Source organism: Astyanax mexicanus, chromosome 1, assembly GCF_023375975.1.
Source record: "Astyanax mexicanus isolate ESR-SI-001 chromosome 1, AstMex3_surface, whole genome shotgun sequence".
Lineage (NCBI taxonomy): Eukaryota > Metazoa > Chordata > Actinopteri > Characiformes > Acestrorhamphidae > Astyanax > Astyanax mexicanus.
The window spans coordinates 30,018,104-30,040,285 of NC_064408.1; the positions used below are offsets into that span (position 1 = coordinate 30,018,104).

The 22,182-nt window shown below is 36.6% G+C and overlaps 2 protein-coding genes across 2 annotated transcripts; one reads left to right on the forward strand and one right to left on the reverse strand.

Annotated features, from left to right (window-relative positions):
- Window positions 1-1,528: 1,528 nt before the first annotated feature.
- On the reverse strand, window positions 1,529-7,198 carry c1h11orf54 (chromosome 1 C11orf54 homolog). The gene is made up of 8 exons (XM_007260369.4): window positions 7,055-7,198; window positions 6,731-6,829; window positions 6,226-6,299; window positions 5,504-5,605; window positions 5,066-5,242; window positions 3,527-3,676; window positions 2,506-2,622; window positions 1,529-1,826 (listed from the first exon to the last, which is right to left on the reverse strand). Exons 1-8 carry the CDS (start codon window positions 7,119-7,121, stop codon window positions 1,653-1,655), a joined length of 960 nt encoding a protein of 319 aa, XP_007260431.2. The 5' UTR covers window positions 7,122-7,198; the 3' UTR covers window positions 1,529-1,652.
- Window positions 7,199-8,119: 921 nt separating this feature from the next.
- pho (phoenix) lies at window positions 8,120-17,816 on the forward strand. Its single transcript, XM_007260371.4, has 5 exons — window positions 8,120-8,507; window positions 10,238-10,505; window positions 10,916-11,013; window positions 11,162-11,246; window positions 12,193-17,816. The coding sequence occupies exons 1-5, from the start codon at window positions 8,326-8,328 to the stop codon at window positions 17,011-17,013; spliced, it is 5,454 nt and encodes a 1,817-aa protein (XP_007260433.3). The 5' UTR covers window positions 8,120-8,325; the 3' UTR covers window positions 17,014-17,816.
- Window positions 17,817-22,182: the final 4,366 nt, after the last annotated feature.

Sequence of the window (22,182 nt, forward strand, 5' to 3'; positions counted from 1 at the left end):
CTACTGATATAACGGGAAAGATAAGAAGTGGCTGTCTATAATAAAGCTCTAATGCTCTAACATGGGATTTCTGGAGCAGTCATAGCGATTGCCTGGATACAAAAATAAAGGCCTTAAAACCTGCCCTCTAACAATATTACTGACACAGACATACATATTATACATGTTTGTGCATACACTCCAACATATAGAGGTTGGTAAACCTGCTCTTTCACTGTTGCATTTGGTAACGAAGGACATTAAAATTACTTTTGTTAAAGTATCTGTCTCTACTGTTCAGGGAAGGTTTTCTGCTAGACTTTAAAACACTGCTGTAAGCATTCAATTGCATTCAGCTGCTAGAGCATCAGGGATGTCAAAATAATTCATCCTGTATTCATCAAGTTCTGGATGTACTCCAGAGAATTGAGATCATTACAGCTTTAAACCCCTCTAACCCACACCTGGCATTTGGCATGTTGCTAACAGGTATATGTTTATTTGCTAAACAGAGAAGGATTTTATTTACAGTACTTCTTTTCCCCAGACAGGAATTTACCCTGGTCCTTGGCTACTTTTAACTTTCAGTGGAGAATGTTCATTCACAGTGCTGTATAGTGCAGGACTAGTGATCACTTAATCCCTGTCCAGGAATCCAACCCACAATTGAAGGGTTCACTCCTAGATAAGAACTACTGCAGTTTATTTGTACTGGTGTGTTTGTATGTACTCATGTTTTTATGTAAATATGTTTTTATTTCTAATTGCAATCATTTTTTCACTTTCATAAAGATATTGTTTACATTATAGTCTGTCCATATTGCATTGTTATATCATCACTTAATTGCACTGCATACATTAATCTTCAATTTATCAATGTATTTATTACTTTATAGTGTATTCTCATCTCTTTCCCTGCCCTTGTCATGTATACTTAGTTAATAAATACAGCTGTGGAATAAATAAGAGCCCACTTAAAAATTATGAGTTTCTTTGATTTTACCAAATTGAAAAACTCTGGAATTTAATCAAGAGGATGATGGATGATCACAAGCCATCAAACCAAGCTGAACTGCTTGAATTATTGCAACAGAAGTGTCATAAAGTTATCCAAAAGCAGTGTGTAAGACTAGTGGAGGAGAACATGCCAAGATGCATGGAAACTGTGATTAAAATCCAGGGTTATTCTACCAAATATTGATTTCTGAACTTTCTTAAAACTTTATGAATATGAACTTATTTTCTTTGCATTATTTGATGTCTGAAAGCTCTGCATCTTTTTGTTATTTCAGCCATTTCTCATTTTCTGCAAATAAATGCTCTGAATGACAATATTTTATTTGGAATTTGGGAGAAATGTTGTCCGTAGTTTATAGAATGAAACAACAATGTTTATTTCACTCAAACATATACCTAAAATAGCAAAAAAAATAGCAAAATCATAGAAACTGATTCAGAAACTAAAGTGGTTTCTTAATTTTTTCATGGGATGTACATTCTTTATCTTGATAATTAGGTGCACTGAAAGAAGAAAGCAACCCAACAAACCATCTTTATTAACTAAATTTTCTTTACAGTAAGTTGAAAACATAAAGAGCTCTTGCTCTTTGATTCATTTGATTCATTAATAAACAGTCATTGTGATTCACTGCAAGACTAAATCCTCATTATATTCAGTCTCTGCCCACATTGTGGGTGTCCGTTGGCCGGTCAATGCGATAAATGAAATCAGCTGGGAGGAAGTATCCCAGGTATTCCACTGTGTTTGGGGTGGTGTCTATGTAGTAGTGGCCTCCCTCACCGTGATGGCTGAAGCCATGAGTGTGTTCCAGCCTCAGATCCAAACCCTGAGGAAAAACAAACAGGTAATGAATGAATCAGTAAAGAGTTTAACTGTAAGTCAAGCTGATTTTTTTTTTATTCTACAATAAATGAAACCGCAACTCCATCTCTCTCTCCTGACTGTAGTCTACTGGACCTGGTTACCTGTCCTTATGCCTTTGCCTGCTTAAATCAGGATAAATATATCCTTATTCTTATCCTTATTTAATTTCCTGTAGTTTTAACCATTTCAAAACATGCCCAGAGTTTTTTAATCGGATCCAAACTAAATTTAAAGGTGATTTGAAATGTGATTAAAATCAGGTTTTACGGAAACAATCACATCAAATCCAGAATGATCCTAGAATAGTAGCAAAGGTAAGTTACTAATCTATAATAATAGGTTTGTGATGATGTCAGGACATCCAAATCCAATCTTGATCCCTGGCAAATAACAGCACAGACAGTCATCTCAACAAATCTGATTTGCCAGTACTAAAGCATAACTAGAGAACATGGATTTATTTAAGCAACTCAATGTGAGTTGCTTGATTCATGTTTTGATTCAACCTATGTTAATTAAAACTGACAGTAAACACAGAACAGATGAGGCTCGTTTAATGTGAAATTAGTAGACAAAAATTAGTTTCTACACAATATTTAGCAACTAGAAAATTTATTTAGAGAAAAGGCTGTTTTACTCACTGGATCTCTGGACACCATGACAGACTGGCAGATGAGGGGAGCACTGACTTCAAAGTGCTTCAGCCAGTTGTTGACGTCTTCATTAGTATTCAGGGGGCATGAAGAGAACTCTTGTGGCTACAGTTAGAAGACAAAGATAAACCTCATGACCTTGCAGCAAAAAATGCATTTGGGTGTAGTAACGTTTCAGACTAAATGACAGAGTTAGCAGATTTCTTCAATATTTATGGTTTAGATGTAGTTTAGAGACAAAGCAGCTTATGGATACTTTGATTTAACTTTTCTGGGCTGGTTTGCATTTATTGCACTCACTTCCAGCTGACATGTTCTTAACACTTTTGGGAAGTGGTGTCAGTTTATTAACTAGGCCTTCACCAGTTGACTTTGGACAGTTACAAAACTACACAACATTCTGCAAGGCAGAAGCCTCATGCAACGGACACCCCTGCTGTAGATGTTCACACATAAAGGTGTTTTTACATCTAACGAAGGACAAAAAATTGGATCAAACAAAAAGAGGTGGTCTCAGTATGAATAAACTGAACCATGATCCAGTAAACAGAATGAAAGCACTTTTTTAGATGATTCAGACCAATTAAAAATTACATGAGATTAAAGCAGGAAAAAAGCTGTACCAAAATCTAACTCCCCTTTACATGTACTAGAGATCTGGCATGATTTTTGTATCTAAATACTGTAACAAAAATAACAGGAATCTGTGGTTAATCTATTACAGTCATTCTTTTGGGTGAAATCGATGCAGCACAACAACTAGAATTTAGGGAGAGGTAGCCTACTTTAATGGACTACAACAGGACCTAGCAAATGTTTAGTGCACAGTGTTAAACCAAAATTGACTCAAATAAATTTGTACAATGTTAAAAATACATGTGTGTCAGAAATTGTTGATTTAGATAATTTCAACAAAACAAATGACCTACAGAAACAGATATTAAAGTTTACGAATTGTTAAACATTATGTTTAAACATATAGGAAAAGTATAGGTATTTTTTTCTTCACCATAATGTGGATCTTGGCCTTCCCTTTCTGGATGATGAAGGTCCCACCAAGAGCCACAGTCTTATCACCATAATGTTCTTCCATCGTTTTCCTCATACAGCTCACAAGACTCTCCTCCCCTTTCCGTCTGCTCGCTCTGATCTCAATGACCTGTGACCAAACAGTTTTACCACAAGTTACTAATTCTGCTCAGAGCTTGTGTACCAGACGTCATTCATTTATTCTGCAGTTAAAGGTCAGTAATCTTGAAGCAGATGCACCATATGTCTTTAAAATGTTTGTGGACACCCCTATTATTGAAATCATTCAGAAACTTTGAGTTGCATCCATTGGCATGCCATTATGCCTAACGCCAGGCATGGGCTAGAGTGGTATAAGCCCAGCGGCATTGTGATGTGGAACCTTGGAACTGTGTTCTCTAGGTTGATTGAGCCTTGTCCAAAACTTTGGTATCAGTTAAGGAGGATTTGCTCCAATATAAATAGGATAAACTCTTATAACTCTATATACTCTTATAAATCTTATACCCTTAATTTTACAAATAAGAAATAAATAATGAGTGTCCCAATATTTTGTCTTCCTTTGTATTTATATATATATTTTTTTATATATTTTTTTTTTTATATTTTTTTTTCTGCATGCGGATTGTTGTTTAATAAAACCATAAACTAGTTGGCTACTCGTCACATCATTTGCATACTTTCCCCTTCAAACATTTACCCAGCTGGACTGAGTAGTAATATTTATTCTTCTTCTACACTTTAACATTTACTATAATATTTAACAAGTGTTAATCTCACTTCTCTTACATTATCTCTGCCATTTTAATTCAGGGTATCAAAGGCTATGTTCACATTACAAGTTACATTGCTTTAATCCAATTTTCTGCTCAGATTGGATATGGCTATCTTGACGGTTCACATTCACAAATGTAAGTGATCTGTATCTGTGTGTAATGTGAACAAATCTGTCCCTGAAACGCACCACATGCGCACAATGATACGTGTATAAACGTCACCTTCTTCATCAACTTTTGCTGTTTTTGCAGATATAGCTGCACAGCTGCAATGAGAGATGTTTTGGTAGGAGAGAGAAGCACGTAGTGCATGCGTAAAAGCAAAAAGACACATGAATTTCGATTTGACTGGTTACATTTATGTCGCATGTCCATGGATTGGATACGAATCCGATTTAGGACCATATGAACGTGACTCAAATCTGATTTGAAAATATCGGATTTGGCACGTTCACACAGCCATGAAAAAAATCTAATCTGAGCCACACTGAGCAAAAAAATCGGATTCACTTGAAATGATTTCAGCCTGGTAATGTGAACGTAGCCAAAGAGTAACAATCCTGTAGCAGTTATTACATTTTATTATGAGCAGAATCTTTACTATCACAAATGAGAGCATATATGTTGCAATGTAAACACTGTACTGTAATTTCAGTAAATAAACAGCAGAGATTTCAAACGTGGTTACCTAATCTGTTTATTACGATTGAGGAAGAATGAAAATATTTTTACTATTTCCTCACCTTTCCAGGTTTTCCCTCACACGCAAAGAGGTTTGCAAGCAGCCCAAAATCACAGTCACTGAATCTCTCACTGTATTTCTCCTGCAGACACTTCCCATCCACTGGATTGATGGAGGAGAAGTAGCTGCCATTGACAGCAGGCTTGTCTTCAGACTCAGTCAGCACCAGTGGCATCAACTTCGAAAAGCGACATTGGTGATTAACATGACACACAGAAATGTCAAAATCTTGCTTTTGTTCCATTGAAAAGGTCATGAAACTGTGACGGGTATAATTGATTTCTGTCATGTCTCAAAAATTGTCAAATAAAATATAAAATATCAAGTTGAAGCTTAAATTCAGAACTCTAGAAAGGTGTGTATTGTTAAACTGCTATAGAAATGAACTGCAGAAAGTGTAACACAATGGTTATCTAGTTTGTTATGAAGCAGGTTTTACCTCTCCATTCATTCCGACAGTCTTAAATGAAACAGCACCAGCACCGAGTATAAACGCCCCAGGAAGCTCCAACTCCTTGGACACAGTGTTCATATTATACACCTAAAGAACATAATGCATATTATGTATAACATAATGCATAACATAATGCATATTATGAATCAGCAACAGTAATGATAAAATAGTAATAAACATCTAGTAACAACATATCGTAGGCCAGGGGTCGGCAATTAAGTTTGGCCGCGGGCCAGATTTTTTAAGCACTTGGGGGGGAGGGGGTTGGGGGGGGATTGGCGGGCGCGGTGGCGGGAGGGCGCTCTTAAAATGACAAGCAGACATTCAAGTGGGCTGATGTGGGTGAAATCTGTGGACTGACCATTGGGGGCGCTATAAATGATATACCTGTTTGTTAAATAAAAAAAAACAAACGAATAATAAATAAAAATAACAGAATAAAGAAGCTAGCAGTTATCTAACAGCCCGTGGCTCTATCAAAAAATCTTTAATAAATTTTTCTGTTTTGGAAAATTAAGTTTCTAAATAAAGAGCATTTTTGAGACGGACAGTCCGATTTTTTTTTTCATTATAGTTCAACCTCACGGGCCAGATGTTTCTTGCTTGCGGGCCGCATCTGGCCCGCGGGCCGCCTATTGCCGACCTATGTCGTAGGCTATTAGTCTAATCAATCTAAATTTAACATTATTGGATGTAGGCTATACAACCTTGTCTTTGTGGACCAGGGGGATCAAGTAGGGGACACCTCCCACATCAGTAATGCGAGGTTTACCACAAAGTCCTGTAGAAAAAACAGCATATATTTATTAGTCAATTGGATAAGTGGGTTGGATTATATGTTATATGATATTATATGCAATGTTGGCATAATTCTATTACTGAATTTTTTTTTTTATTGTGGGTCTCGCGCAATTATTTGTTGTGTAGTTCAATTTGTAGTATCTTCTTTTGCTTTTGTGACCTTTATCATAAACAATATGTGGATAACTTTATGCCAGTCCTGGTAAAAATTCAAGCAGTTCAGCTTGGTTTGCTGGCTTGTGATCATCCATCTTACTGTTGATTATATTTTAGAGTTTTTTCAAAATCTAAAAAACTCATCCATTTTTAGTGGTCTCTTATTTATTGTATGTATCATTTTGATGAATTAATGCAGGATTTAGTGAGTTTATCTCTGTTGTGTGTGATTTATATGATTAAATATATAGGTACCTTTAACAGGAAACTGGAATGGTGCTTGTGAGAGATCTGGGCACTCAGCCACACAGACCTTCGCGTCTTCAAAGTTGTTTCTGAGTCCTTTTTCCAGTACTAACACAGAAAATCATCATTACTTAACACTACTAACACACACACACACACACACACACACACATTGACAGATATTGACAGCATATAGCGTTAATATGAGAATGCCTGTACTAGTAAGCTGAACTTTGGTCAGTGTACAGGGTCAGGTCTGGTCAGTGCACTGACACTAACAGCAGCACTCAGCTGTGAACCCTCGGTTCTGCACGGGGGAAATAAACTCCTTACCCTCACTTAACTCCTCCAGACTGGGAACATGAATCTGGTACTTCTCAGTTTTACTGCTGCCTGCCATCCTTCAGTCTGCACCGCTATCCTGCACTGCACAGCGCACACGCACACACACACACGCCTAAACACACGCAGGTCACATGCTCCAACGCTGTGCTCTGACGCTGAGTTGGGTGCTGACGTGCCGCGTTCACTCACCCAGCGATTTCTACATAGAAGCAAGTTTCCTCTTGAACTGAGGGATAGATGGATGGATGGATGTGTGGGTTGGTTGGTGAATGGATGGATGGGTGGATGGATCGGTGGATGGATGAATGCATGGATGGGTGTGTTGGTGGATGGGTGGATGGATGCGTTGGTGGATGGGTGTGTTGGTGGATGGGTGGATGGGTGTGTTGGTGGATGGGTGGATGGGTGTGTTGGTGGATAGGTGGATGGGTGTGTTGGTGGATGGGTGGATGGGTGTGGGACTTGGTTGGTGGATGGATGGATGGTTTACCCCCTGGATTGCCCCCTTTTATTTATATTTATCCCTCTATATTTTGTGTGTATTCTTTGTGTGTATTATAATGATGCTGCTGTCATTTTAATTGCCATGAGGAATGCAGTTCTGGATGCAGTTTTATTTATTTTCCATAACTTCCCCTTTCTATTTACAATAAGAAATAACATGAATGAGCTGCTTAATCATTTATTTAATTAAATTTTGAGTTTGTATCAATATTTAGAACTAGGCCTGGACTCCTATTGGTTAAAGAGAAAACAAAATAGGAAAATATAATGAGCCTAAATGATCTTACAACAAGACAACTAATTACATGAGTTTTTAATAATACAAACATATTTCTGTCCAATAAAGTATAAAATCAGTCACACATTTCTTACCTAATTCATTACAAGCTACAGTGACAGACAATTACACACATCTCTATGGAATTAACAAAAAATAGCTGTATTTTTTAACGCTGCGGTTGAACGCGGCCTGAAAATACGATTTTTTCGTCACGGTCTTTTGCTGCTCTGTGATTGGTCGTCTTCGTTCTGTTTCCTAGTGCTTCCTGGGGAGGACCCCGCCCACCGAGCCTGTGCGAGTTGCGCGTTGTACGGAGGAGTATCACACGTGGGAGCTGAAGCAGCTGAACGCGGATAAACAGAGTGAATAATGCGGATCTGAGCTCTGAGTTTCTGCGTGTTTTAATCAGACTGAGCGCTGATGATCTGCTGAAGCTCTCTGTAGGAGCTGGTGGGGGGTCAGGAGTGTGGAGAGCATGGAGAGTATTTTAGAGGCGATCACTCAGAGTGAGCTCGTTCAGCTGGACTCTGGGAGAGATGTGGTGTTTGAAACTCCTTCCACAGACGTTCTCAACACTATTTCACAGTATTTTGAGGACCCAGTGAGCAGATTCGAGGACTCGAGTGCTGCTAAACCATATTCACCTGTCTCAGACAGGTAAGATTATCTGAGTGTGGGAACTAACTGTAAGAGATAGGAGATGGAGATGTTCCACAGCTTCATCTGAGGCTCCTTAGTTAGTACTATTATATCTACAAATGCAGCACCAGTTAGTATTTCTGTAGGAATATTTACCTCGTATTCATGATTGTAGTACGTTAGCTATACACTATAAACCCACAATTAGTTTTAACTCAAACAAATTAAGTCTGTTTTATGTAAAATTGGTTATTTCCAAACTCAATTATTTTAAGTTGGGTGAACATGTGTGGCCACATACACATTCAAACTGAGATCTTTCAGTTGAATCAACTTATAATAACTAGTTTGCAAGTTTAATCTGTTGCCACTGGAAGCTTCTTTTCTATTGGCTGCTGGCACAGTCTATTTGCATACTGGGTGTGTCTACCAGTTTCTGACACTCACCATCAGTGAGAAGTGATCCCCCCCAGGCTACCTTATGCTAACCACACAGTAGACGACCTTTTAAATACTCTGAAAACACTTTTAATTGATTTAAAGACTCAGACTTTTTAGTCACAGACTTTTTAGTCACAGACCAGTCACAAGTTAATATTTTGCAAAGACTGGAGATCTTGCAGGGTCACTATTTTTAAGACTGCAACTAGATTCTTTCTCAGCCACGCCCTTGTGATAAAGTTATGTTTTTAAATATAATAATAGTGTACTTGAACTATATACTTTTTCTATTTATACATACATTTTTTACCTACTTAAGCTGTATTTCAGTATACTTTATTTGCCTTTGTTCATTTTGTACTGGTGATGTACTAAATATAAATATATGCTTAGTATTATTGTATGAAACTGAGATTTTTATGATGAAACTATACTTATAGAACATATCTTTCTGCAAAAAAACTATAGTGAAATTTGCTACAAAAAACATTAATTTTGTGTTGACAAATTAAAACTGTAATGATAAGGTAAAATACCTTTAACAGCTGATCCTTGCAGCAGTGAAAGAGGTTTTGTCTTTACCTGTTTATATATGCTCCTTAAAATGTTAAATATATATTTTAATCACACCTTTTATATGTTTTTATTGAGTTGGACAGCTCACACAAATATACTTAAATTGTATTAAATAGTGGCAATAATAACATATGACTAGTATACTTGGTGCAAATTTATAATTTTTTAATCACAAACAAATATTAATTTAGTATAAATTAGTGTTTCTAAAATAACACTTAAGTACATTCCTATTTTTTTCACAAGGGTGTCCAGTTCTGCAGACTTCCCGCACTTGCCTTGTGGCTTCCCGTTGTTGACATTGTCTATGTCATTATTTGCGTGAACCAGTATTTACGATACTTACGATAATATTAAACACGGTTGATTTTATCTGAATGCCAGGATAAAAAAAATCTGTGTATATAGTTGCCTGGGGAGAACTGTCTTAACTATAATTAAAAAGTTCTGACCAGTCTATTATTTATTTTTAAAATACAATGTAAAAGTTTAGCTAGTCCAACAAAAAGCTTGGTATCATATTTTGCCAAATGTTTTCTTTTTGACTTAAAATGTATTGTTGCCCAGTGAAGCATTGTGCTCAGTTAATTTTGTTTATAAAATCATATATTCAAACTTTTATATTGTTTTTTTAGTAGTGTAGCTGATTACACATATTACTTACTTTAAGTAAACTCCCACACCTCTCTTCTTCTTTGCCTAATCCTTTTTCTACCCTCTTTTTTCCGCAGTGACTCTGGTGACAGTCTGTTTTTGACTCAGGCCGTGAGTCCGGTACTCAGGGCAGTTAAACGACACCGCTCCTCTGAAAGATCTGCTCTTCTCATTAATTCAGAATCAGATGATGAGAATGAAGCAGTGCACAACAGTGGTGTGAGACGGCTACATAAACCACGTCCAGCATATGTTCAACCAAAGAGGACAGAGTTCCCTTTTCTACAAAAGTGTAAGAAGTTTCGCTTTGGAAGACTGCCTGTCTGCAAGAACCAGGTTCTAGTGGTGAGGATGTGTTAATGATTGTGTTTTGTTGGGGGTACTGGGGAAGTATGAAGAACTGAGGCTAGGTTCAGACTGCCAGACCAAATCTATTTTTAGCAATCCATTTGATTGATTGTGTTAATATTCAATACATCTTCAGATTGGCTAATTATTACTGTCCTAAATTATCTGTGTTTTGTTATTTCCTGATGAATACTACCAAGCTGCTTGAACAGTATTTGATACCTGCTAAAAAGATCTTTTTTTTAACAAAAGATTTTGGTCTCCATTCTAAAAATTACCTGAACTGCAGTTTTGGGTTCCCAATCAGATCTTCTAGATTCCATGTTTGTACCTGATCCCAGAACTAACCTATGCTCTGTTTAACACAGGGCTACAATAAATATTTTTCTTATTTCTTGTTCTTTCAGAATTCAGAGATCGGGGGCTTCTTTAAATGTGTACAGAAAATCAGCCAGGGAAATGAAGTGCAAAGAACAGAGCTAAGTCCAGCAGTCTCTTCATCTGTGTGAGTAGAACTTACTCTTTTTAAGTTTTTTTTTTTGACTGTGTAGTTTAAAAAGATTTAATTCAAGAATTAAAACAAAATTGTGTATCTCTATACAGCCTCATCTTCTTTTTACCTAGTTTTAATCTGAGTAACTACAATTTTTTAGGCGGGAAGAAGAAAGTGTGGAAGAAGGGAGCAAAGAGGAGGACCATGGAAATGATGATGATGATGATGATGATATCAGAGTAGTGGTAAGTCTTGTTACTATCTACAAACCTGTTTTTAATTAACATTTTCATCTTTTATCTGTAATGCTTTTACAGAAATTATGTAATTGGTCTAAAAGAGCCAGAACTGCTTGTCCTGTACCATCTAACGCCAGGCCTGGACTAGAGGGATATAAAGCCCTCCAGCATTGCACTGTGAAGGAGAGTGGTGATCATCCACCATCCTGACCAACACTCTTGTCACTGAATGCAGTCAAATCCAGCAGTGCATACATTCAGTCACAGTGCTTTTTTTGTGTATACATGTGTAACTGATGTAACTGAACTATAGCCACTGAATCCAATTTTCTTATTACTAGGACTGTCAAAGTTAAAGCGTTAACTCACATGATTAATTTGATTCCAGTAACGCATTTTTTTACTCAATTAATTATGCCACCAAATTTGACCACTACTTACACTGTAATCTGCCCTGCCCCCACCCAACGCTCTGTTTTTTTTTTCCGGCGAGGTTAACTTGTTGGTGAGAATGTGATCTGGCCTCGATCCGACCCAGCTGTCAGAAAAAACGTTTTTAATTTGGCTAAACAGCTGATAAGGTGCAGTTTAATTTAATATATTAGCTTGATAATATAATGCACACTGAGCGCAGTATGTGCAGCGCTCACTGCTCGCAGCTGCGCCACTCTGTTTAATACATCTGTGCTCATTAAAAACCCTGTGTAAAAACCCAGCAAAGTAAATTCTAATTCACAAATCAACTAATATAAATATAAATGCATTTGAAATTTCTTACATTTATTCTTTAATTTACATTTAAATATCCACTATAAAAACTTGCATCATAAGAACAAGTGCTATTAATCGCAGTTAATTACAGAATATTGTTTTGATTAACCTGATTTAAAAATGTAATGGATTGACATTACTGCTGATTAATTATTCATTAATGATTGTGATTTTCTTTCAGGATGCAGAATGTTTTATTTTCAACACCGGTGTAAGAAACAGACAACCGTGGCTTCCGAAAACCAGATGGACAGTGAGACTGAACAAAGAAAAAAAGGAAGAAAAAAACAAACAGAAGCAAAAGAGTCAAAAACAGAAAGGTGCTAAAGGAAAAACAGGAGTTCAAAAGCAAAAAGCAAAGCAGCAAACAGAGATCCAGAAGAGATCACGCACCAATAAAACATCACAGTGTAACAGCAGGACAGAAAAGCAGAAAAGTGGCACCACTGTATCCAGGAACTTAGTCTCTTCTCCTGAATGTTCCAGCATGAGACATTTACTTCTGGACCAAGAGGAACACAGTGAGAAACAGCTGGACGTTTTGGCCACATGTTCTCAGTCTGTAGTACAAGTTGTAGACCATCATTTTCATAGCAGATCTCATTCAGCCCATCAATCTGCTGAGACGTGTGCTGCGAATGTGCCAGAAGGAGAATTGGACAATGAAAGAATGGTTGAGGAAACACAAATGCCAGACTCTGACCAGACTTTAGTGGAAGCTGAGGAAACACATGTTCTTGAAATGGTGGAGGATAGATCGAAAAAGGTTGGTGAAGATGGAAGATATTTGGAAAACCTCCCATTTAGAGAACCTCGGGAGAGTGACAAGGATCCCGGTGAAGAGGGACATCATGAAGTGCAGGATCATGAAGACTGTGGGGATTCTATAGGTTCAGCGGATCTGTTTGGGGAAGAGGGGAATCAGTTTGATGAACTTATTGATGCACCCAGTTTGACAGATGAGATAAGACCTAGGGATGGTGATGAAAACCAAGAAAGTTGTGTGGTACAGTGTGACGAGGGAAGCCCAGTGAGAGTGGAGAACACTGTGGCTAAACAAGCAGAGATAGCCATAGAAACAGAAAGCCCGCTGTTTAATTATGGTGGTATGACCTTTTTAAAATGGAGGAAAAGAAAAACGTCGGAAACATCTGAAGTCTCTCATAGCTTGCTTTCAGATGCAGGTCAATACAACAGATCGTCTACATATGATGATGCTTGTGGGCAAAAGAAGAGAAAAACATCAAGTCATTTGGATAAGGATGGCAAAGGTGAGGAGGAGAAGGAGGAGGAGGAGGAGAAGAAGAGGAGTCTTGATGTCAGGTTATCACAGGAACCAGCACAGGCCTCGTCAATATCTGAAGCAAACTTCCCTACAGGAGCAAAAGAAAATTGGAGAGTTGAGAACAATGTTCAATCTTGGTCTTATAGCAGTGATGAGACGTGTATAGAAGAAGATAATCAGATTACACGTCCGACTTCAGAAGGTCTACTGTCTGTAGCTGCAGCTGCAGCTGTAACTGAACCTGAACCATCAACAGCAAGTAAGCTTTCTACTCCTGTAAGGACTGGAGAAGAAGTTCAGCAGGATGATGGCAGCCCAGCGAAGAGTCTTGTCCAATCACAGGAGTTTGGACCACTAAATACAAAGAAAGCAAAGAATGCTAATGATATGCAAACGATGGACTATGCCAAACAGGTTGAGTCAAGCCTTGGTACTACAACACAAAAACCTGTGGAGACGTCAACCCAACCAGGATTTCTAGAGAACAATGATGTAGAAAGACCAGAAAGAGAAGACATTTCTCCTTCCACAAGTACTCAGTCAGATCATACAGTGGAACCTTTAAAAAGCTGTGATGAAGAAGCTAATAGAGAAAAACAAATATTTTGCAAAGACATACAATCTGTTGACTTGGTTACACCAAAGAAGACTAAGACAAAAAAGAAGAGGCAGAAGATTGTTGAAGAAAGCCTGGATCCTGAGACAAGTCATATAGAAACGACAGGTTGTGATGAACAGCAAGTTACTGAATTAGTTCCAGAGAAACAACACAAGAAAAAGAAAAGGAAGAGAGAGCATGATGTTGAAGAAAATTTAAAAATCACAGAAGCCAGTTCTATAGAAACTACTAAGCAAGGTGAGGAGAAAATATTGGAAAAGAAGAAAATATTCTGTAAAGCTTACCATGTCAAAGCAGCAGAGAAATCTGTAGAGGTAGTTCAGGATTCTGAGAAGCAAACTACTGAATTGGTTCAAGAAAACAAAATGAAAAAGAAGAAGAAAAAAAAGAGAGAACATGTTGTTGGAAATAATATAGGTGTAGAAGCAACAGAGCAGGTTGAGTCTCTAGAAGTAGTTCAGTACATTCCACAGCACATTGTTGAATCCATTCCAGAGAAAAAAAAAAAGAAAAAACAGAAGGAACACGTTATTAAAAATAACGTAGGTGTAGAGACATGTCAATTAGAAGCAGCCGAACTAGTAGAAGAAGTACTGGAAGATTCTGTGAAGCAAACTCCTGAATCAGTTACAGAGAAAAAATTGAAAAAGAAAAAAGAACAAGTTGTAGAAAATAATTTGGGTGTAGAAGCAACAGAGACTGCCCAGGCTCTGGAAGGTGATGAAGCTTGTCCTGTAGAAGCAGCAAAGAAACCTGTAGAAGTATTTCAGGATTCTAAGAAGCAAACTACTGAATCAGTTTCAGACAACAAATTGGAAAAGAAGAAGAAAAAGAAGAACAAACAGGTTTTTGAAAATAACAGGGGTGTGCAATCTTGGCAAGTAGAAGCAGCAAAACAAGTAGAAGTACTGAAAGATTCTGTACAGCAAACTACTGAATTAGTTTCAGAGAAAAAAATGAAACAGAAGAAAAGCAAGAGAGATCAGGTTGTTGAAAACAATGTAGATGATGAAGCTTGTCCTGTAGAAGCAGCAAAGAAAAATGTAGAAGTAGTTCAGTATTCTGAGAAGCAAACTACTGAATCAGTTCCAGACAACAAATTGAAAAAGAAGAAGAAAAACAAGAGCGAACAAGTTATTGAAAATAACATGGATGTGGAAGCTTATCAAGTAGAAGTAGCAGAACAAATAGTAGAAGTACTGAACGATTATGTGAAGCAAACTACTGAATCAGTTCCAGAGAAAAAAATGAAGAAAAAGAAGAAAGAACAAGTTGTAGAAAATAATGTTGGTGTAAAACCAGCAGAGACTGTTAACACTTTAGAAGTAATTCAGTACTGTCAACGAACTACTGAATCGATTGGAGAGAATAAAATGAAAAAGAGGAAGAAAAACAAGAGAGATCAAGTTGTTCAAAGCAATGTAGGAGATAAAGCTTCTCATGTAGAAGCAGCAGAGAGAACAGTAGAAGTATTTCAGGATTCTGAGAAGCAAACGGTTTCAGAAAAGAAATTGAAAAAGAAGAAAGAAAAGCTGGTTGAAAATAATTTAGATTATGTTACTGAATCAGTTCCAGAGAAAAAAATAAAGAAGAAAAAGAAAAAGGAACAAATTAAACAAAATGATGTAGGTGTAAAACCAACAGAGACAGTTGAGAATGTTCAAAAAACTTCTGAATCAGTTCCAGAGAACAAAAGGAAGAAGAAAAAGAAGAAAGAACAGGTTGATGATGAAGCTTGTCCTGTAAAAGCAGCAGAGAAAACTGTAGAAGAAGTTCTGGATTCTGAAAAGCAAACTGAATCAGTTCCAAAGAAGAAATTGAAAAAGAAGAAAGAAAGGCTGGTTGAAAACAATGAAGGTGATGAAGTTTGTTCTGTGGAACCAGCAGAGCTAATCAGAGATCTAGAGGTAATTCAGCATCATGAACAGAAAGCCGCTGAATCAGTTCCAAAGAAAAAATTAAAGAAGAAAAAGAAGAAAGAACAATTTATAGAAAATAATGTAGATGTAAAACCAACAGAAACAATTAAGGCTCTAGAAGTAGTTCAGTACCATCAACAAGCTACTGAATCAGTTCCAGAGAACAAAATGAAGAAGAAGAAAAACAAAAGAGATAAGGCGTTTGGAAACAATGTAGGTGATGAAGCTTGTCCTGTAGAAGCAGCAAAGAAAACTGTAGCAGTAGTTCAGTATTCTGAAAAGCAAACTACTGAATCAGTTCTAGAGAAGAAAATGAAAAAGAAGAAAGTAAAGCTGGTTGAAAATGATTTAGGTGATGACCATACTGACTCTGTTCCAGAGAAAAAAATTAAGAAGAAGAAAAAGAAGGGAGAACATGTTGAAACTAACGTAGGTGTAGAAGCTTGTTATGTTGAAGCAACAGACCAAGTTGAGGCTCTAGAATTAGTTCAACCCAATCAGCAGCAAGGTACTGAATTCAATCCAGAGATAAAAGGGATGAAAAAGAAGAAGAAAAAGAAGAGAGAACAGTTTGGAGAAGAAGACAATGTTGGCGCTGAAGCTTGTCCTGTACAATCAACAGACCAAATTGAGACTTTTGAAGTTGTTCAGCACTATCAACATCAGGCTACTGAATCAGATCCAGACAAAAGGGTAAAGAAGAAGAAGAAAAGGAAGAGCTTTGAGGTTTTTCAAAACAATATGACAGTAGACTTTTGTGAAGTGATTCAGGATTGTGTGCAGGAAGCTGCTGAACTAGTTCCAAAGAAGAAGCAAAAGACAAAGAAAAAGAAAGGACGGGATGTTGAGGGAACTGTGGATGTAGAGGCTATTCACGTAGCCACAGCAGAGCATGTGGAGACTCTAGAATTGGTTCAGGAGGCTGAGCAGCAATGTCCAGAATTGGATTCGGAGATAAAAGTAGACAAGAAGATAAAGAAGAAAAAGAAGAAACCTGAGGATGTTGAAGAAAATGTGGACGTGAGAGCCAGCAGCTCAAGTAAACAAGTAGATGCTCTAGAACTGAAGCATGATTTTGAGCAGGAGTCTGTTCAATTGGTTCCAGAAAGAAAGAAACTAAAGGGGAAGAAGAAGAAGAAAAGAAAGCAAGATGCTGATGACAATGAGACATGGAAATGAGGGGAGATTCCTAGATTCTTCTCAGCATGTTAAAAAGAATTCCAAAGTTGTTGGGGCAGTTTGGTGTTGGGTGCTTTGCTCAGTGGCACCTAAGTTGTAACCTGCTGGTTAAGGGAATTGAACTGGCAAACGTCTGGTCACAAGGCCACTTCTGTACATCTCATACCATTGTGTATGTATACACTGTGTTTATGTTGAATTATATGTATACAGAATGTTGTATATATTGCATCCTAGAAGTGCCTCAGAGATTCCCCACCAATGCCTTCAGAAAGAATGTCAGAAATGAAGATGAAAAGAGACAATGTTGCTTCAGGTCAGAGCGTGTGCAACATCAGAAAGATGCAATATTGTAATGCAACCACTGGACTGAAATGAGTTAAAAGCACAGAGGACGTTTCAGGCACATATCTTGTCTGCAACAAGAGCAGGACAAAGAGGACAGACTACCTTTATATATTCTGGAGATTATTCTCACTCAGAGCTGCACATTCCATAGTGTCTGTTGCTTCAAACCCGTGTTCATCGACCCGTGATGTACCTCATCCAAAAAGAGTCCTGGACTTTTAAGATCATGTGATGAATATCTCTGCATACAGATGCGTATGCTTATATGTACTTCATAATGTAAGTTGTGTACATTCTCTACCTCTCAATGGGAGCTGGACTTCTTTATTTTTATTTATGTTTTAGCATATTCGTAAACAGTGATTAAACAAATAAAAGATGTACATATTTTTTAAAGGTCAAAACATACTTAGATCCTTAATTTGTTCCTGGAAATAAACTCAGTGCCTGTTACAGTTGCTTAGTTTGTTAGTGGTGTTCTTTAACAGTATAGTAAAATGCATAATCTGATCTTTTTTTTTACCTTGTATCTCCACAATACCAGCTTTAAAGGGGGAAGAAAACATACTTTAATTTAATTGGAAGTCAGTGTTAAAAGGTTATATTGGTCGATTCACATTGATGCTTGTCACAATGTATAAATTCCTAAATTCATGGTATGTTAAAAAACAAGGATGGTGGACAGTTACAAACGGACTCTATATGAGCTAGGGATGCACCGAAATAAACATATTTACCTAAAACCAAAGAAAATACAGAATGCTTAGATTTTTTTCACCAGTTTTTTATTAATTTGACACTTTTTTAATGTTGCATAAACTAATTAGCCTAAATGTATTTTTGACCTACATTCCAAAGATGAAACCATTAAAAAACAACTATTTACTAAACCCTCAACATTTTATCATCCCAGTGGACATACCAACAAAGCACAATATGATTCAGTCTTTTCACTTGTTTAGCCACAACAGCAAAAGTGCATTTTTAGACAAATGACATTGTATTTAAATTTGTAATGGTCTTATACGCCAGTGCTGCTGGATGTTGATTCAGTGGCTTGCACTACTCTAATGGAAATTCACAGTTGCTGTACTAGTGCATCTAAAAAAAATAGAATATCATTAAAAAGTTACTTTATTTCAGTAATTCAGTTTAAAATGTGAAACTCATATATTATAGAGATGTATTACAAACAGAGTGATCTGTTTTAAGCTGTTTTAATTTTTTTATTGTTGATGATTATGGCTTACAGCCAAGGTAAACCCAAAAATCAGTGTCTCAGAAAATTAGAATATAATATAAGATCTATTTATTTTAAATAGGTACCTACTTTTGGTAGTATGGGCAGTGTGCCAAGTCCTGCTGGAAAATGAATTCCACATCTACATATAAGTTAGTCAGCAGAGGGAGGCATGAAGTGCTGTAAGATTTTGTGGGAAAACAAAACTGCACTGACTTTAAGCTTGATAGAACACAGTGGACCAACACCAGCAGATGACATGACTCTCCAAACCATCGCTGATCATCAGTAAATTTTGCAATTTTATTTGAAAGTCAAAGGGAGCAGAGTCTGGAGGAAGAGTGGAGAGACACACAGTTCAAGCTGCTTGTGGTCTCGTGTGAAATTTTCACAATCAGTGATGGTTTGGAAATCATAGGGAATGGTGTGTTGGTGCCATCTAAAGGGTAGTGCAGGTAATGCGGCTGACAAGATTTTAAAATCTAATTAATTATCTTGTAATAATCATTACAAAATAATTTCGCTGATTACGAAAAAAACAGGTGATTTTTCTTCTCCCCAAAATCTTGAGTCGAATCATTTTACAAGCAGGTTTTTTTTCCACCTGTGTAAAATCCCATGTACTATATGAGTTATATTACTAATACTAAACACGTGCTTGCCATCAGTGCTTTTATAGAGTTTCTGTAAAGAGATTATGACTCTAAAGCCATCCATATAAATCTTAAAAATATATTGAATATAAAATATTCTGTTTTTCCTTAAATTGTGTTTTAATTTTATTTCTGTAGTCTTATTTTATTTTAGGCATTTAAATAGTAATAGGTGTGGGTGTGTTCCAAATTACCCCCCCAAAAATACAATTTCTATTAGATTTCTATTTTGCAAATTTTCTTAGAAATCCTCTTAATCATTTCTTTAGACATTTCCTTAGTTTTATGTATTTTGTTTTATTACCTCCATCTCCTGTATTGTTCAAATGAAGATCAAATGTTGCCCATATGTTTAAAAAGACAAAGGATTATAAGAGATGTGCTAACTTTTTAACGAGACTGTACATGTGAAACTGTAGATACTGTGATCTGTGGTTTTCATCACCACTGTATCACTGTAAAGAAAGGCAGCATGTTTTATGAATATTACTGAATGTTTTGTTTACATCTCTATTATTAGCCTGAATGCAAATTAAATAAAACAATTTTTTTTTACCTTCCTCTTTTTCTAAGCTTTTTTTATCCAGTAAACTTAATGCAAACCAGAAATGACCAGTTCACAAGAGAGCACATTACATGTTGCACTGAACTGAACCTGAAGCACTGAGTCACTCTTAGAAATAAGGGGATTGCAGGGCTGTGTCCAGTCTAGGGGAAATAAAGTGCACCCCTAGTCACTGTGCATAATGAGTCATACTATAAAACCATGAGAGAGATGCTGACCAACCAAAGAAATATAAATCTCACAGGATGGAGACTTTTCCTTTCCTGGTAAAAGGCTTTAGTGATATTGTGTATATTATCCTCAATTAAAGGGTCCTTAATACTTTGCATGATAAAACCTGAAGTGTGAGAAGTATAGTCTGTGTATGTCTGGTAATTTTTAAACCTTGTGTCTCTGCTAAAATCTAATGAATTGATAGAACCACCAGGACATGTGTCTGTGATTCTGCACATAAGTACAGTGAGGAGCAAAGTTTAGAAAAAAAATCAGCATGTTTTAAAGGTATATCATTAACTGAAAACAATATCACAATTTACTCATACTGAGTAGCTGTGAAATGCTGGAACAATATTGCTGTACTGTATAATGGGAATAAAGGGTAACACATTACAATAAAAATGTCTACTGTTGTGTCACTTCTTTGTTACTTATGATAAGGCACATAACACATGTTCAGACACATGTTCGGATAACTATATGGAATTCTGTCCACATAGTACTACTGCCCAAGATGACTGGACAATACCTTGTCCACAGTTTAAAGGCATCATGCAAGCAGCCTGACATCAGCAGGTGACGTGCTGTTCAGAATTAATATATTTTTTTGCACCATATCTTATTATGATTTGGAAAACTATAGCCATTGTTGTCTTACCGTATTAGCACATTAACACCTTATTTTTAGCACACTGACAGTGTTGAGAGGTATGTGTTCTACAGCAGTGTTTCTCAACCATGGTCCTGGAGGCCCCTTGTCCATTATAAGAAAGTTCAGCAAAGTTTCCAGGAAGTTTAACCTGTAAAGTTACACAAATAATGGTTTAGGAAAATGTATGACGCAAAAATGGTTTGCATAACAGGGTTCTTAGAACATTTCTTGCACAATATTTGTTAGAATATTATAAGTTAGACAAAAACATTGTGTTAACATCTGAGACTTTCCCAAAAACAAATTTAAAAAATCAAAAAATTAAACACAATGCATTAAACATATTAATTGAACTAATACATAATCACACTGATTTATTCAATGAAAGTGTCATAAAATATTCTTCAAAACTTCAAAATGAAAACATTTATTTAAACGCAGAATAGAACACTCAGTTAAATTATTTTTAAATATGGCTACCTAATCTAAATCTAAATAGCCCATATTAAATTGTAAGAATAAAAAATAATCTAAATAAAATGACTTTCAAACATAATAGAAATCATGTTGTAAACATTGAAAACACTAAAAAAGTGCAGGGCAGGTTTGCCAGGACCAGGGATACAAAATACTGTTCTAAGACCATTAATCCAGACCACTTTTCAATGATACCCTGAAGGTACCAAACCACTACTCAGTCTTACAGAGAATGTTTCTCTACATATAAGGGCAACAAAAGCTATTGAATTTACAGTGTCTGAAAAACCAAAAGCAAATTTGAAGTTTTAAATATGCTACTAAGAGAATGTGTCCACAGTCAGCCCATCTCATATGTGCAAGTAGTTCTGATAAATATTACACCACTAGGCCTTGTGTTTCACTTCTGAGCAATTATTTAATTGGAAATAGTGCATATCTAGAAATGGCAAAAATAGTTGGCTTTTAACCATAAGTGGCCTATATGTGTGTTGTGTTGAAATCTGTAGTTGGCAAGAAAGGGAGTTCCCTGTCTGTTTGTGATGTACTTCAATTTTATAACGAATCATCTGGGAATCGTCCCTGTGCCTGTGATACGTGTTCTGGCAGCACAGGTTGGGGTGAATGTCAAGGGAAATTTTAAAAAGGTCATGCAACTATGCACTAAGCACATGCTTTCCATGAATACTCACTTAGTATATTGCAAAAATATCATCATATTGCATCAAGTTCAATTTTGAATAGTCAAAATGCCCATTACTCCTTATTTTGAGATCAATGTGAGAAAATCACAAGATAATTACTTGCAATTTTACATTTTCTACTTGTTTTAAGGACCTACCAGCAAATAGTTTTGCTTTTTGCATCACTTTTGGCTCTTTCCACTCTACCCTCAGCTCAAATTTAATAAAAATAGAAGGGATAGTTTGGGAGGGGCACTGGGTGATGTATGGGTTTAGAGGGGGGGCAGGAGGGAGAACTGATTGGCTGAGCAGCAGCAGCAGCAGTATGCCTCTGA